The sequence below is a fragment of the Epinephelus fuscoguttatus genome, linkage group LG19, assembly GCF_011397635.1.
Source record: "Epinephelus fuscoguttatus linkage group LG19, E.fuscoguttatus.final_Chr_v1".
Taxonomy (NCBI): domain Eukaryota; kingdom Metazoa; phylum Chordata; class Actinopteri; order Perciformes; family Serranidae; genus Epinephelus; species Epinephelus fuscoguttatus.
The window spans coordinates 18,803,171-18,817,606 of record NC_064770.1 but is presented as its reverse complement, the minus strand read 5'-3'; the positions used below and the strand labels follow the sequence as shown (position 1 = coordinate 18,817,606).

At 39.6% G+C, this 14,436-nt stretch overlaps 2 protein-coding genes across 8 annotated transcripts in view; both read left to right on the top strand.

The window, feature by feature from the left end:
* The window catches only part of LOC125879817 (immunoglobulin lambda-1 light chain-like), a 41,101-nt gene extending 28,149 nt beyond the window's left edge, over positions 1 to 12,952 (top strand). For 3 of the 7 annotated variants that reach the window (XR_007447980.1, XR_007447978.1, XR_007447976.1), the window contains exons 3-5: positions 3,321 to 3,350; positions 4,159 to 4,549; positions 12,816 to 12,952. The gene's annotated coding sequence lies outside the window, so the exon portion shown is untranslated. Of the gene's footprint in view, positions 1 to 2,796; positions 3,351 to 4,158; positions 4,550 to 12,815 lie in introns of those variants that run through there. The other 4 variants (XR_007447979.1, XR_007447977.1, XR_007447975.1 and 1 more) reach the window with 2 other exon arrangements.
* LOC125879815 (immunoglobulin lambda-1 light chain-like) lies at positions 5,552 to 12,952 on the top strand. The gene is made up of 4 exons (XM_049561912.1): positions 5,552 to 5,705; positions 5,798 to 6,124; positions 11,539 to 11,568; positions 12,416 to 12,952. Exons 1-4 carry the CDS (start codon positions 5,666 to 5,668, stop codon positions 12,751 to 12,753), a joined length of 735 nt encoding a protein of 244 aa, XP_049417869.1. The 5' UTR covers positions 5,552 to 5,665; the 3' UTR covers positions 12,754 to 12,952.
* Positions 12,953 to 14,436: the final 1,484 nt, after the last annotated feature.

The following is a 14,436-nucleotide window of genomic DNA, read 5'->3' as shown; positions in this document are numbered from 1 at the left end:
CTCTGCTAGTGAGCACGTATCACAGTGATTTACACTGTGACAAAAACCTCCTCACTAACTACTTCTGCTTTTTGACCTGCTGATACATCTTGACTGGCAGTGAAGCCATCAGTCAATGCTTCTTGTAACTTCCCCACATAGATATTAAAATTATGTTTCAAACTTCTAAACCATTTTACTTTACTGACATAAATCTTCAGATCTTTCCTAATGATAGTCATATACAGTATGTCATGTGTACATGCTGACACAAAACAGACAACATGCTCACTCGACATGTTATAGAAAGTCTGCAGCAGATTCTCATTTGCTGATCTCAGTTCAGATTAATGTCATAAATCTTTCTAGATATAAATCTTCTGGTGCACAGGTAGTAATGATGGTTACACAAACACTTTTTGCATTTAATAGTTGTCCAGTTTCATTTTTCCGTCTTCATGAAGCGGCCTAAAGATCATCTGGCCTCAGAGTTAGAAAAACTAGTCATGTCTTGTGCGAAAGCAGATTCAAAACATTACAACACAAAATGCAGTACAAACTTTACCTTTGCTGATCATTTTATCAAGTAGCTCCTGGGTCTTCAACAGGGGGTCCTCAGAGTTAATATAGGGGGGCCACCAAATGACCTCTAAATAATCTGATTAACTAATGAATGTTTTAGTAAGCAAAATGTGTCTTAAAATCCACATTAACATGAATCTAACATATTATTAGCCAAGATAAATCAGCCTATTCATAAAACCTATTAGTTAACAGTACACAACATTTTTGACAGGCTGACTCTTACAAAGGAATCGTTTCATTTCATTTCATTTATTTATTTATTTGTACAGGGACAGTGCATATTAATGAACACTTCTGTAAATGTGCCAGTTTTAGCTGAGTAGCTAGTTTCCAACTGCAGTCCCCAGGCAAGGTGTTAAATGCCAGCTAAACATTACAATAGGTATTTTGTAATAACAGTAGAATATACAGCACATATGAAAGCACATGGATCAGAATAGAAGGCATAACCCACACAGTAAAACACAAAAGTGGCACATGAATCACAATGGAAAGCACATCAAGCACATTAAAAAACAGGAAAATAAGCTTCAGCCAGCAGGTCGGCTACATCAGGCAAACAGATAAACATAGTAGCCATGCAACATATTGGCAGGACACCAGGAGCAAAACAATACAAAACAATGCAAAACAAAATGGGTCCATGTCATTGGTTCGACAGCCCATTGGTTCGACATCCCATTAGTCCGACTGTCCGCGGTGCTGAACGGCTCGCGGCGGGCGTATGGTGAGCCGCGACCGGCTTGAGGCGGAGCAGGCTCACGGCTTATGTGTTTGCCACTTTCTTTTTCATTTTAACCCACACCATGATCTTTTCCTGACCCTAACCAAGTGGTTTTTGTGCCTAAACCTAACCAGACCTTAACCACAGGGCATCATGATGATTTCGGAACGAACTTTACAGAACAATGAGTTTAATATGGTCGAACCAATGGGCTGTCGAACCAATGGGCAGTTCCCAACAAAACGCAATGCACATTTAAGCTACATGTAAGCAAGCAAAACAGACAAGCAGATAGGCAGTCAGGCAGGCAACATGGAGGCAGAGATTATGCCATCATGTGAGCTAGCTAACGCTACATCACTGTGCGGCACCTGTAATTATTTTTGCATATTAGCTAGTTAGCTGTAGAGTACTTTGATTACTTTTTGGAGTAACGAGTAACCTAACATGTTAGTTTGCTGTTTGAGTAATCAAGTACTTGAGTACATTTTCTACAAGCCATCAGTTACTTCCGTTACTTTTAGAACGCTGGTCCTTCAGCTCCGAAACAGCAACAACTGTCTTTTGGTTCTAATAACGGAGATAACGGTAAACCTATCAGTCTGAAAGAAGCCACGGAGCTTGTGGCTCGCTATGTGGTAGAGGAAATGCTGCCATTGTCTGCAGTGGAGTCTAAAAAAAGGTGGAGGAGGACTCGCTGACAGACAGGTCAGACTCAGGACTTGCATTATGCCTGGTACACGCTATACGACTTTTCTGCCTGTTCTGAAAGTCACTATGTCACATTACACGATTGTGAAGTCATAAAATCGTGTTGTGAAAAAGAAAAGTAAATACATAAAGATACATTACATCATTACAACCTGAGAAGTCACATTTAACATTAAACTAAAGCTAAGAAGGAGTATTTATTTGGAGTGCACAGTCCTTTATGGAAAATACTACGAGACACTATCAATGTGTTAATAATGTGATACCACAGCTGGATTTCATATTTTAAGAACATAAACAGACTAAAATCAACATGAAGACGTGTTTAACAACAGAAGTGATGAAAAAGTTTATGATGTAGATCCCATACATGCTGTAGCTGATTCATGAAGTTAAAACAAAAAACTGTTGAGTGCTGAAACTCCTCCTCCTCCACTTCTCCTCTCCTCAGTGTCTTTATAAGCTTCAGTCTCTCTTCTCCTCACACTCCAACCCTGCTCACCTCTCAGCTGGACAGTAAGGGACGTTTACACCACACACTGACAACATGCTGGGGACCCTCTGCACTCTCATCACTGCTCTAACATGTAAGATATTCTTCTCAGTCCTTTTACAGCCCATATTTTCACACACAAACCTTTGACTCATGTATTTTTCTCTGTATGTTGACAGATGTTGATGCAGCCAAAGTGCTGACCCAGACGCCTGCTGTCCACACAGTTTCTACAGGACAAGAGGCTGTTCTCAACTGCAACATTCAGAGAGATGATAATTATTATGTGGACTGGTATAAACAGGTTCCTGGTGCAGCTCCTCAGTTTGTCCTGAGATTTTACCATTCTCACAGTTCACCAGACAAATTTGGATCAGGATTCTCCTCAGACCGATTCAACTCTAAATCCTCATCAGACATAGATTACCAGTTCATCATAAAGAGGACAGAGACAGGAGACTCTGCTGTCTATCACTGTCTAACAGGTGACAAACCTGCCAAGGAGACCGTATCACAGTGATTCACACCATGACAAAAACATCAGTGAGAGAGTCACGACATATTTTATAAATTCTGACCAAAATCAGTGCATTTAAATCAATAAACCTGAAGCAAAACAGAATCAGACATTAAACCAAGTCCTCCTAAGAGACAGAAGTGTTTTGAAACAAGTCCAGCAGTGTTTTGGAATATAATGAGACTGATGAAGTGAAGAGACGTTGACAGTGAAAGTTGGTCTCAACAGGATGTTTCAGTTCCACTCCCCTCATTAGTGAGAGTCAGGAGGTTTTTGTACAGCCATGTGTACAAACTGAATCACTGTGGTATTCGGACAAGGCACCAAGCTGATTGTGACAAGTAAGTACTTTTTAACTCATCATAAAACAGGACAGATTTTATGTTTCTGATACATGTCAAGAGGAAATCATCCATTTAATATGTTGCTCATTGTTTAGAATATTCAGCAGTTTTTGTGAATGATATATTGACTTTTTTCCTTTACATCTCCTTTGATACCAGACTGTGTGTTTGACGGCAAAGGAAAGATCTGCAAATGATCACAATATTTTAAATATTTTCTACAAATATTCGACTGGGTTTTTTTTAAATAGTTTAGAAGTTATTTTACATATGGGCAACATTTACAAGATTATGTTTATTTATTTTTACAACGTACTAAACGTTTTCACATTGGAAATAAACCCAGTGTTAAATAGTCTGTTAAGAGTATTTTATTGTTCCATGTCAGTAATAAATACTGTGCTTGTAATGATTATTTACTAACCTTATGAAGTTCAGGGCTGATTTTGAGTTTACCTGAATATCATTGTGGCTGTTTGAATTCGTATTTGTTTTATATGATGGTAGACACCACCGAAAAAAAAATGACAAGTGATTTACTGTAATTTTTCAAAGTGCCTGAACTGATTATGTTGAACTTCAAATACCATTTTACAAGACACAGACTTTATAAACTGCATTATTATGTTGTAAAAAGGAACACGTAATATTTCAGCTGATGATTTTTATATGTTTTAAATTGCTTTATTTCTTCATCGTATTTGTTATATTGTCAACAGAACTAATAATGAATCTGTTACTGTCATGCTTTGTGTTAATGATTTGACTCCTGGTTATCTGATGAATGTCCTTTGTGTATCTTCAGGCTCCAGCCTCCCTCCTCCTGTCCTGACAGTCTTCCCTCCGTCCAGTGCTGAGCTCCAGTCCAACAAAGCCTCTCTGGTCTGTCTGTCCAGTCAGTCTGTGCCTTTTGCAGATGTGAGCTGGTTGCTTGGTGGGAGTCCAGTGAGCAGTGGGATCTCTACCAGCACCGCTGTTCAGCAAGCAGACCAGACCTTCCAAATCAGCAGCTATCTGGCCGTCCAGACGTCAGACTGGAACATGGATAAGGTTTACACATGTAAAGTGTCTTTGGGCTCCCAGACTGCAGAGAAAAGCATCAACAAGTCCCACTGTCCCACTGAAGAACAGTAGAGGAGCACAATGAGCATTTAACATCTGCTTCTTTACTCTTTGTGCTGTTTGCTCATTACAAGGTTTACATGTTAGAAAAGATGTGTCTGCATGCTTGTAATAAATGTTGTGACAGTTAGGTGGAGGTGTTGTATCAGCTTTGCAAATGCTGCCTTTTTCAACAATCATTCAATAAAAGAAGAAAAAAAACTGTTGAAAAAGTTTGTGTTTATTTGTACTCATGAAAACATCATTTAAAATGATAATGTGCTACAAAATGTGTAACCTTCATGAGATTTGATTTTTCTCCTGATGCTCATCTCACTGATAATTCAGACACAAAGATGACAGACATATTTCTCTCGAGAATATTTAAATTAAATTTCATAAAGCAACATTTTTATTAGGTGTTAATTCACAATAAAAGCACAACAGAGAGATTAATGTGACTTTGCCTGGTTTTAGTTGCTTGCAGTCGTTAAGACAATCAGATAAAATGAGCAAATGAAACTGAGTTTTCATCCTCCATCAGTGAAGCATCACCTCTCTACTCCTCCCTCTGGTCCATCCCAGGATGCACCTGCAGGCCTCCTCTCCTTATTTATAGCTCCATGTAAATGAAGAGGTCAAGTGTCAGCTCTCTGTAAAATCAGAGGGAACTGTCTCTGACTGGAAACACACTGATAGTTTCATGATGAACATGTTGTTGATAAAATACAGTTGAGCTCTTAGCTGTGTTAATTACAGTATGTACATGTGTGCAGAGACACAGTTTCTATCTTGCAGAAGATGTCTGCTGTTGACTCATGAAAAACTTGTAAGCAAAATGATTGACAAATGATAAAACTCTCATGCATGAATTCCATCTATTAGGAAGTGAAAGTAGTCAGAAATCCATATATACTGTGGGCTTCTTTACATCATGACATCATTGTATTTTGTCAATGAAAGTTTTCAGCTAAATTGACAATAATGAATAAAGTCAAGACATTTCCCTCCACAGAGGATCTGAGGTCAACAAATGTGAGAAAGCATGCAGACTGAAGCAAAGCTCCTCCTCCTGTCAGTCACTCTCAGTTTCAGTGTGCTATTAAATTGCTCCTCCAGCACCTCCTCTCCTCATCCTCCAAAGCCTGTGATCTGTCAGCAGTAAGCTGACTTTCCAAGTTACAAGGCCATTCTCAGCACACACTGACAACATGCTGGGGACCCTCTGCACTCTCATCACTGCTCTAACATGTAAGGAGGCTGACTTACTGCAGCTTTGAGCTCATGTTGGATTCATCAGTCTGTGTGTTTCTCTTGACTCCATGTCATCTTGTTGTTTCCAGGTGTGAGTGGTGTGACGGTGGTGACACAGAAGCCTCCTGTTGTGACGCTGAGGAAAGGAGAGACAGCCACCATGGACTGTAACCTGGGGACTGTTGTTTACACTGCTTTCTGGTATAAACAGATTCCAGGAGGAGTTCCTCAGTTTGTGTTATATTTTTATCACAGCTATAGCTCTCCAACCTATGGCTCTGGTTTCTCCTCTCCCAAATTCACATCTACTCATCAGTCAACATCAGATTATCGTTTGATCATCAACAATGTGGAGGAGGGAGACTCAGCAGTCTATTACTGTAACACATGGGACAGCTCTGCTAAAGAGAACGTATCACAGTGATTTACACTGTGACAAAAACCTCCTCACTAACTACTTCTGCTTTTTGACCTGCTGATACATCTTGACTGGCAGTGAAGCCATCAGTCAATGCTTCTTGTAACTTCTCCACATAGATATTAAAATTATGTTTCAAACTTCTAAACCCTTTTATTTTACTCACATAAATCTTCAGATCTTTCCTAATGATAGTCATATACAGTATGTCATGTGTACATGTTTACACAAAACAGACAACATGCTCACTAGACAAGTTATAGACAGTTAGCAGCAGATTCTCATTCGCTGATCTCAATTCAGATTAATGTCATACATATTTCTGGATATAGAATAAATATCCTCTGGTGCACAGGTAGTGAGAATTGTTAAACAACCTCTTTTGGATTTAATATTAGTTAATTTTATTTTTCCATCTTCATGAACCAGTCTAAAGATCATCTGGCCTCAGAGTTACAAAAACTAAAGTGATATCTTGTGCAGCTGAAACACAAACAAACGAAAATTCTTCATTCACCTGACAACATGTCATATAGATTTAGGGATTCAAGATTTGTTTCCAACAAATGAAACACACACCACACCATGCTTATTATATAATACTGTTTGCACAAACAGTTAATACAGTTATCATAAATCTGAGCAGATCAGCAAGACATTTGGAGTCCCCCAGGGTTTGATTTTTGGGTCGCTATTTTTCAACCTTTACATGCTCCCTCCAGATCAAATACATGACAGTAACATTTGTTATCACAGCTACACAGACGACACTCAGATTTATTTAGATCTTCCATCAAGTGACCGTGATGCTTTTGACTCACTTGATTAATGCTTAGAGAAAACAAATAGTTGGATGTGAAAAATCAATTAAATTAAATTAAGATAAGACAAGATAGAAACCACTGTCTGTGTCAACAAGGAGAGAAGAGTGAAAGTTATTGCTCACTTTGACTCCAGAGTTATAAAGACCAAAACCTCTGGTAGAAATTTGGGGTTCTTGACTATTTCATTTGGAATGAAACCATGTCTTCCTGAAGATTTTATCATGTTTACTGCATTTATTTACAACCTGAGAAGTCACATTTAACATGAAACTAAAGCCATGAGGGAGTATTAATTTGGTGTGATCAGTCCTTTCTGGAAAAATACAATGTGGCCTGGTCATAAAATGATGGGACCGGACACAGAATAAAATTTTATGTGGGTCTTTATTCCCCGACTGAACTTACAAAAACATAAGAACAGCGTTAATACTGTTGAGTGAGGATCGTAGATAATTACAGTGGTAACTGTAAAGGACCTCGCTTTTCTGTATACAAAACTGGTACTTTAACTATTAACTCTCGTACTCTGGTAGCATTGATGCCAAAAAAACAAAAACATTAATACATCTGCACCTCCAAAGTGTAATCTCTGGTTTACCCTCTAAATACACCAGGTTCACCGACTACAGAACAATAAACAGGTTGCTACAGAATATAGACAACAGTAGTGGCCCTTTCCTGGCAACAAAACAAAAAACACAGTACAAATAAATACATTTTCTTGAGCCACAAAATTGTTCAAGTACTTCAATAACTTCAATAGTGTATTACCTTAGTGGAAATGTACTGTGTATTTATGAACAAAATACTGCCAACATTTTCACAGAAGTCAAAATTAAAGTTCACAGGAAAATAATAAAAAAAAACAACTCACTCTCACTCCAGTGTGTAGCCTGCACACGAGGACGCACACACCAGGAACTCAACACGGCTTATTTCCCCTCTAAAATTAGGCAAAAGCATACAAAACTCAGGTATTTCAGTTTAACGACTAGCATAAAGCACCATAAACTTTGTTATACATTTAAAGTATAATTTCAAATGTCATAATTCATGAATTTGATTCTCTTATAAATTATCATGGTGGTACATGCCTATTATACAAACTATTTTTATCCAGGAAAAGTCAACACATGATTTTTTACACAATCAAAACAAAATCATTTACAAAAATATTATCTCTTGCTGCTCATCACAAAAGATTAGAAAGTGTGCAACAGTTTCTTGTTAAAAGAATAAAATCCTTGTTAAGACAATTCCTCTGTTGCACATGCAGTGATGATTATTATAGTTATGCTGCTGCAGTAAATATGAATCCAACTGTAGTGTTTCCACTTCCTTGGTAGCTACAAAGTTCACCTGGCAGACGGAAGATGAAAAAACAAAACAGTTTGTCAAAGTGCAGCTAAAATAAAACCAAGTGAAGATGCTACATTTATCTGATAACATACCATCTATATTCACAGATTATTCATATGTTTTTAATAAACTAATCTCAGGAGTCATTATCAATATGGAGCGTGTAATGACACTGATATAGTTGATAAGCTGTGTGAAGATAGAGCCACTTAACTTTTTTTTATTGAAAGTTTACAGAAGCTGTTCTGTTCCCCAAAATGTGATATTTGTGAGATACACAGGTTGTGATGATTGTTACACACCCATACAAAGTCAGTCTGTATCAGTCATGCTCACACACTTCATTAATGTGCAGCTAAAACACAAGCATATGAAAATATTGTATTCATTTACAGGTCATGTAGATAAAGACATTTGTGATTAGTTTTTCGAAGAATTATTTTCAACAATTTTCATTAATAACAAACATGTTTTCTTGCTGAGAGAAAAAATACTGAGATGAGAAGTAAACTTTTACACTCTGTCCAGATTGCTATTTACAAAGAGTACATGTCTTTACATGATAAGGGTATATCACAGCCACCGCACTTGGCAGGAGTTAGCTCCTGCGCCTTATGTGGGGTGGTTGGCATAGAAATTGCTCCCTTCAGACGTCTTCAACTGATGCGCACAGCAGGCGCACATCCACACATGCACAGATAGTGAACTTATGTTGGGACAGCAGGCAGGAACAGTCCTTACACACTGTGGCAGGATCAGAACCTCGTACAAATAAGAGGAGAGGAGTTAAGTGTTGTAATTTAAGTTAAGTGTTATAGTTTAAGTTAAGTGTTGTAGCCGTGTGCTGCAACAGAGCTCCAAATCTCTCCACCTCTGTCACTCTGCTGCAGATCCAACCTCTGCCTCCACCTGCTGACAGCAGCTTTTACCACCCAACTGCTGCCCCATGCACCACCTGCAAATTCTGTTCAACAGTTAAAGAAACACCTCCACCAGCTGCCTCTCACTGCCACCTTCAGGTTTAAACTCTGCCACCTCCAGCTTCTGCCAGCAACCTGCAGCCACCGCCTCCAGCTGCAGATTCTGGAAGACAGCTGCAGCCAAACCATCTATCTCCTCCTTCGTGTCCAGCTCCATCCTACACCGAAAACAGCTACGGCCGAACCTCCACCTCCAGTCTCTGCCAGCAACCTGCAGCTGCCGCCTCCACCTGCAGATTCTGGCAGACCGCTGCAGTCAACCCTCCATCTACAGCCTCTGCCAGCAACCTGCACCACTACCTCCAACTGCAGGTTCTAGCAGACAGCTGCAGTCAAACCTCCACCTCCAGCCTCTGCCAGCAACCTGCAGCCGCCGCCTCCACCTGCCAGTTCTAGCAGACAGCTGCGGCCAAACCTCCATCTACAGCCCTTTTCAGCAACCTGCAGCTGATGCCTCCACCTACAGATTCTGACAGACCGCTGCAGTCAACCCTCCTTCTACAGCCTCTGCCAATAACCTGCAGCTGCCGCCTCCACCTGCAGGTTGTGACCAAACCTCTATCTCCAGCCTCCTCCAGCCTCCTGCACCTCTGACTCCTGTCCTGCCCCCATGTGAAGACCTCAGTTTAACAGAAGGGACCAGAGATACACGTGTAAATATAACTTTGCAGATAAAACACAAAACCAAAGCTTTGTAATAACAGCATGGCTGGCCCGATAAATTAAACTCACCTCTCTGTTAACTATCTGTTTACATCATCTTTCTCTCCTCACAGGTATTTCAGAGACACTGTGTTAAAGAAGAGCACACCTGTCAGCATGAACCTGGCTGAACTTCATCTACCAGAGACAGCTCCTCTTCCTCCACTCATCTGAACTCAAGGTAGTGTGGAGCAGGCTGGTGTATAGCACCATGACATATTTGGTAGTTTCTCAGTGTGCAGCCATGAATGTTCAGTTAATCTGATCTTTGAATGCATGTTAGAAATGATCAAGTCTGTAGAAGTCACTGAGTGACAACAGGGATGTTGTATATCTGTGTAGTAGGTGTTTGAATAATTTCTGAGGTGGGAACTCTGTGTGGTTTTCTTTAGGCCCTGATGGACTTCAACATCTACCAGGAGCTGATCAACGGCAAAGAAGACCGGAGATGATTATGCCTCCTCCCCATTCTCTCTCCCTCCCACTCTCCCCCTCCCTCCAACCCTCCCTCACTCTAACTCCCACACTCAGTGCACCCTTCTCTCCCTCCATCCCTCCCTCCTCTGTCACCCCCTCCAACCCAACCAGTCGAGGCAGATGGCCGCCCACCATAGAGCCTGGTTCTGCTTGAGGTTTCTGCCTGTTAAAAGGCAGTTTTTCCTCGCCACGGTTGTGTCTGCGTGGTAAAGAATAAAGATATTTTATAACTCTGAAGTTGTCATTGTGTGATTAAACAGGTTACATATTGCAGTATGATTTTCGTGTATTTTAAAACTGTAAATCATATCTGATTTTATAGTTATAAGTTTTAATAAGTAGGCCTACATGGTAAGACAAAAGGAGTTGGACTGTAAGACGTTTTACTGTAAGACATAGCGAGTTACACTGTAAGTCATAAGTGAAACTAAACCATATAGGCTCCCCCAAAATGTCATGGTAGATGTCAGAGAGTCACCCGGGAAGTCCCAGTAAGTGCAAGGTAAGACGCATGAAGTTCCATTATAAGACACTGGGAGTGACAGTATAAGACAGTAGCAGTTCCACTGTAAGACCCCGGCAGGTCTTAGAGGAGTTACGCCGTAAGACACGGGAAGTTACGCCGTAAGACACGGGAAGTTACGTCGTAAAACACGGGCTGTATTATAAAGTGCTACCCAGGTTCCTGGTGCAGCTCCTCAGTTTGTCCTGAGATTTTATCATTCTCACAGTTCACCAGACAAATTTGGATCAGGATTCTCCTCAGACCGATTCAACTCTAAATCCTCATCAAGCATAGATTACCAGTTCATCATAAAGCGGACAGAGACAGGAGACTCTGCTGTCTGTTACTGTGCAACATGGGATAACTCTGCCAAGGAGACCGTATCACAGTGATTCACATCATGACAAAAACCTCATTGAGAGGCTCATATAATGAGACTGATGAAGTGAAGAGACGTTGACAGTGAAAGTTGGTCTCAACAGGATGTTTCAGTTCCACTCCCCTCATTAGTGAGAGTCAGGAGGTTTTTGTACAGCCATGTGTACAAACTGAATCACTGTGGTATTCGGACAAGGCACCAAGCTGATTGTGACAAGTAAGTACTTTTTAACTCATCATAAAACAGGACAGATTTTATGTTTCTGATACATGTCAAGAGAAAATCATCCATTTAATATGTTGCTCATTGTTTAGAATATTCAGCAGTTTTTGTGAATGATATATTGACTTTTTTCCTTTACATCTCCTTTGATACCAGACTGTGTGTTTGACGGCAAAGGAAAGATCTGCAAATGATCACAATATTTTAAATATTTCCTACAAATATTCTACAGTTTTTAAATAGTAAAGGAATTATTTTACAGATGGGCAACATTAACACGATTATGCTCATTTATTTTTTACAATTTACCACAAGTTTGACATTGTAAAAAAAAATAATCTGTCAAAATAATTTTATGTTGTCATATGAGCAATAAATCCTGTGCTTGCAATGATTATTTACTGAACTTAAAAGGTTTAGCGATAATTTTGAATTTACCTGAATATCACTGTGGCTGTTTGACATTGATATTATTTGTATTTCATGGTAGACATCATGAAAGAAAAATAAAAACTGATTTACTGTCATTTTGTAATGTAAAAAGTGACTGAAATGATGATATTGAACTTCAAATACCATTTTGAAAGACACAGACTTTATGAATTTTATTCTAAGATGAAAATTATACTGAACTAATGAAAACATTTCTGATTTATGTGTTGTGTTTTAAAAGGAACACTTAATATTTCAGTTGATGATTTCTATATGTTCTAAATTGCTTTATTTCTTCAGTGTATTTGTTATATTGTCAACAGAACTAATAATGAATCTGTTACTGTCATGCTTTGTATTAATGATTTGACTCCTGGTTATCTGATGAATGTCCTTTGTGTATTTTAAGGTTGCAGCCTCCCTCCTCCTGTCCTGACAGTCTTCCCTCCGTCCAGTGCTGAGCTCCAGTCCAACAAAGCCTCTCTCATCTGTATTTCCATTTTGCCCAGTGAGTCTAAGGGTTTTGCAGATGTGAGCTGGTTGGTTGGTGGGAGTCCAGTGAGCAGTGGGATCTCTACCAGCACCGCTGTTCAGCAAGCAGACCAGACCTTCCAAATCAGCAGCTATCTGGCCGTCCAGACGTCAGACTGGAACATGGATAAGGTTTACACATGTAAAGTGTCTTTGGGCTCCCAGACTGCAGAGAAAGACATCAACAAGTCCCACTGTCCCACTGAAGAACAGTAGAGGAGCACAATGAGCATTTAACATCTGCTTCTTTACTCTTTGTGCTCTTTGCTCATTACAAGGTTTCCATGTTAGAAAAGATGTGTCTGCATGCTTGTAATAAATGTTGTGACAGTTAGGTGGAGGTGTTGTATCAGCTTTGCAAATGCTGCCTTTTTCAACAATCATTCAATAAAAGAAGAAAAAAACTGTTGAAAAAGTTTGTGTTTATTTGTACTCATGAAAACATCATTTAAAATGATAATGTGCTACAAAATGTGTAACCTTCATGAGATTTGATTTTTCTCCTGATGCTCATCTCACTGATAACTCTAACTCAAAGATAGTAGACATTTATTACTTAAATATCTATGTTCAAATTAACAACATTTTTATCAAGTGTTAATTCACAATAAAAGCACAACAGAGAGATTAATGTGACTTTGCCTGGTTTTAGTTGCTTGCAGTCGTTAAGACAATCAGATAAAATGAGCAAATGAAACTGAGTTTTCATCCTCCATCAGTGAAGCATCACCTCTCTACTCCTCCCTCTGGTCCTTCCCAGGATGCACCTGCAGGCCTCCTCTCCTTATTTATAGCTCCATGTAAATGAAGAGGTCAAGTGTCAGCTCTCTGTAAAATCAGAGGGAACTGTCTCTGACTGGAAACACACTGATAGTTTCATGATGAACATGTTGATAAAATACAGTTGAGCTCTTAGCTGTGTTAATTACAGTATGTACATGTGTGCAGAGACAAAGTTTCTATCTTGCAGAAGATGTCTGCTGTTGACTCATGAAAAACGTGTAAGCAAAATGATTGACAAATGATAAAACTCTCATGCATGAATTCCATCTATTAGGAAGTGAAAGTGGTAAGAAATCCATATATACTGTGGGCTTCTTTACATCATGACATCATTGTATTTTGTCAATGAAAGTTTTCAGCTAAATTGACAATAATGAATAAAGTAAAGACATTTCCCTCCACAGAGGATCTGAGGTCAACAAATGTGAGAAAGCATGCAGAGTGAAGCAAAGCTCCTCCTCCTGTCAGTCACTCTCAGTTTCAGTGTGCTATTAAATTGCTCCTCCAGCACCTCCTCTCCTCATCCTCCAAAGCCTGTGATCTGTCAGCAGTAAGCTGACTTTCCAAGTTACAAGGCCATTCTCAGCACACACTGACAACATGCTGGGGACCCTCTGCACTCTCATCACTGCTCTAACATGTAAGGAGGCTGACTTACTGCAGCTTTGACCTCATGTTGGATTCATCAGTCTGTGTGTTTCTCTTGACTCCATGTCATCTTGTTGTTTCCAGGTGTGAGTGGTGTGACGGTGGTGACACAGAAGCCTCCTGTTGTGACGCTGAGGAAAGGAGAGACAGCCACCATGGACTGTAACCTGGGGACTGTTACTGTTCATTACATTTACTGGTATAAACAGATTCCAGGAGGAGTTCTTCAGTTTGTGCTATATTTTTATCACAGCTTAAGCTCTCCAACCTATGGCTCTGGTTTCTCCTCTCCCAAATTCACATCTACTCATCAGTCAACATCAGATTATCGTTTGATCATCAACAATGTGGAGGAGGGAGACTCAGCAGTCTATTACTGTAAAACATGGGACAGCTCTGCTAGTGAGCACGTATCACAGTGATTTACACTGTGACAAAAACCTCCTCACTAACTACTTCTGCTTTTTG

What these genes read in the sequence shown, in the direction of transcription:
- LOC125879815 (XM_049561912.1), top strand. Translation starts at nt 5,666, where the DNA reads ATGCTGGGGACCCTCTGCACTCTCATCACTGCTCTAACAT. An exon ending in CTCTGCTAAAGAGAACGTAT is followed by an intron (nt 6,125 to 11,538) that starts CACAGTGATTTA and finishes TCACTGTGGTAT; the next exon opens with TCGGACAAGGCACCAAGCTG. An exon ending in CACCAAGCTGATTGTGACAA is followed by an intron (nt 11,569 to 12,415) that starts GTAAGTACTTTT and finishes GTGTATTTTAAG; the next exon opens with GTTGCAGCCTCCCTCCTCCT.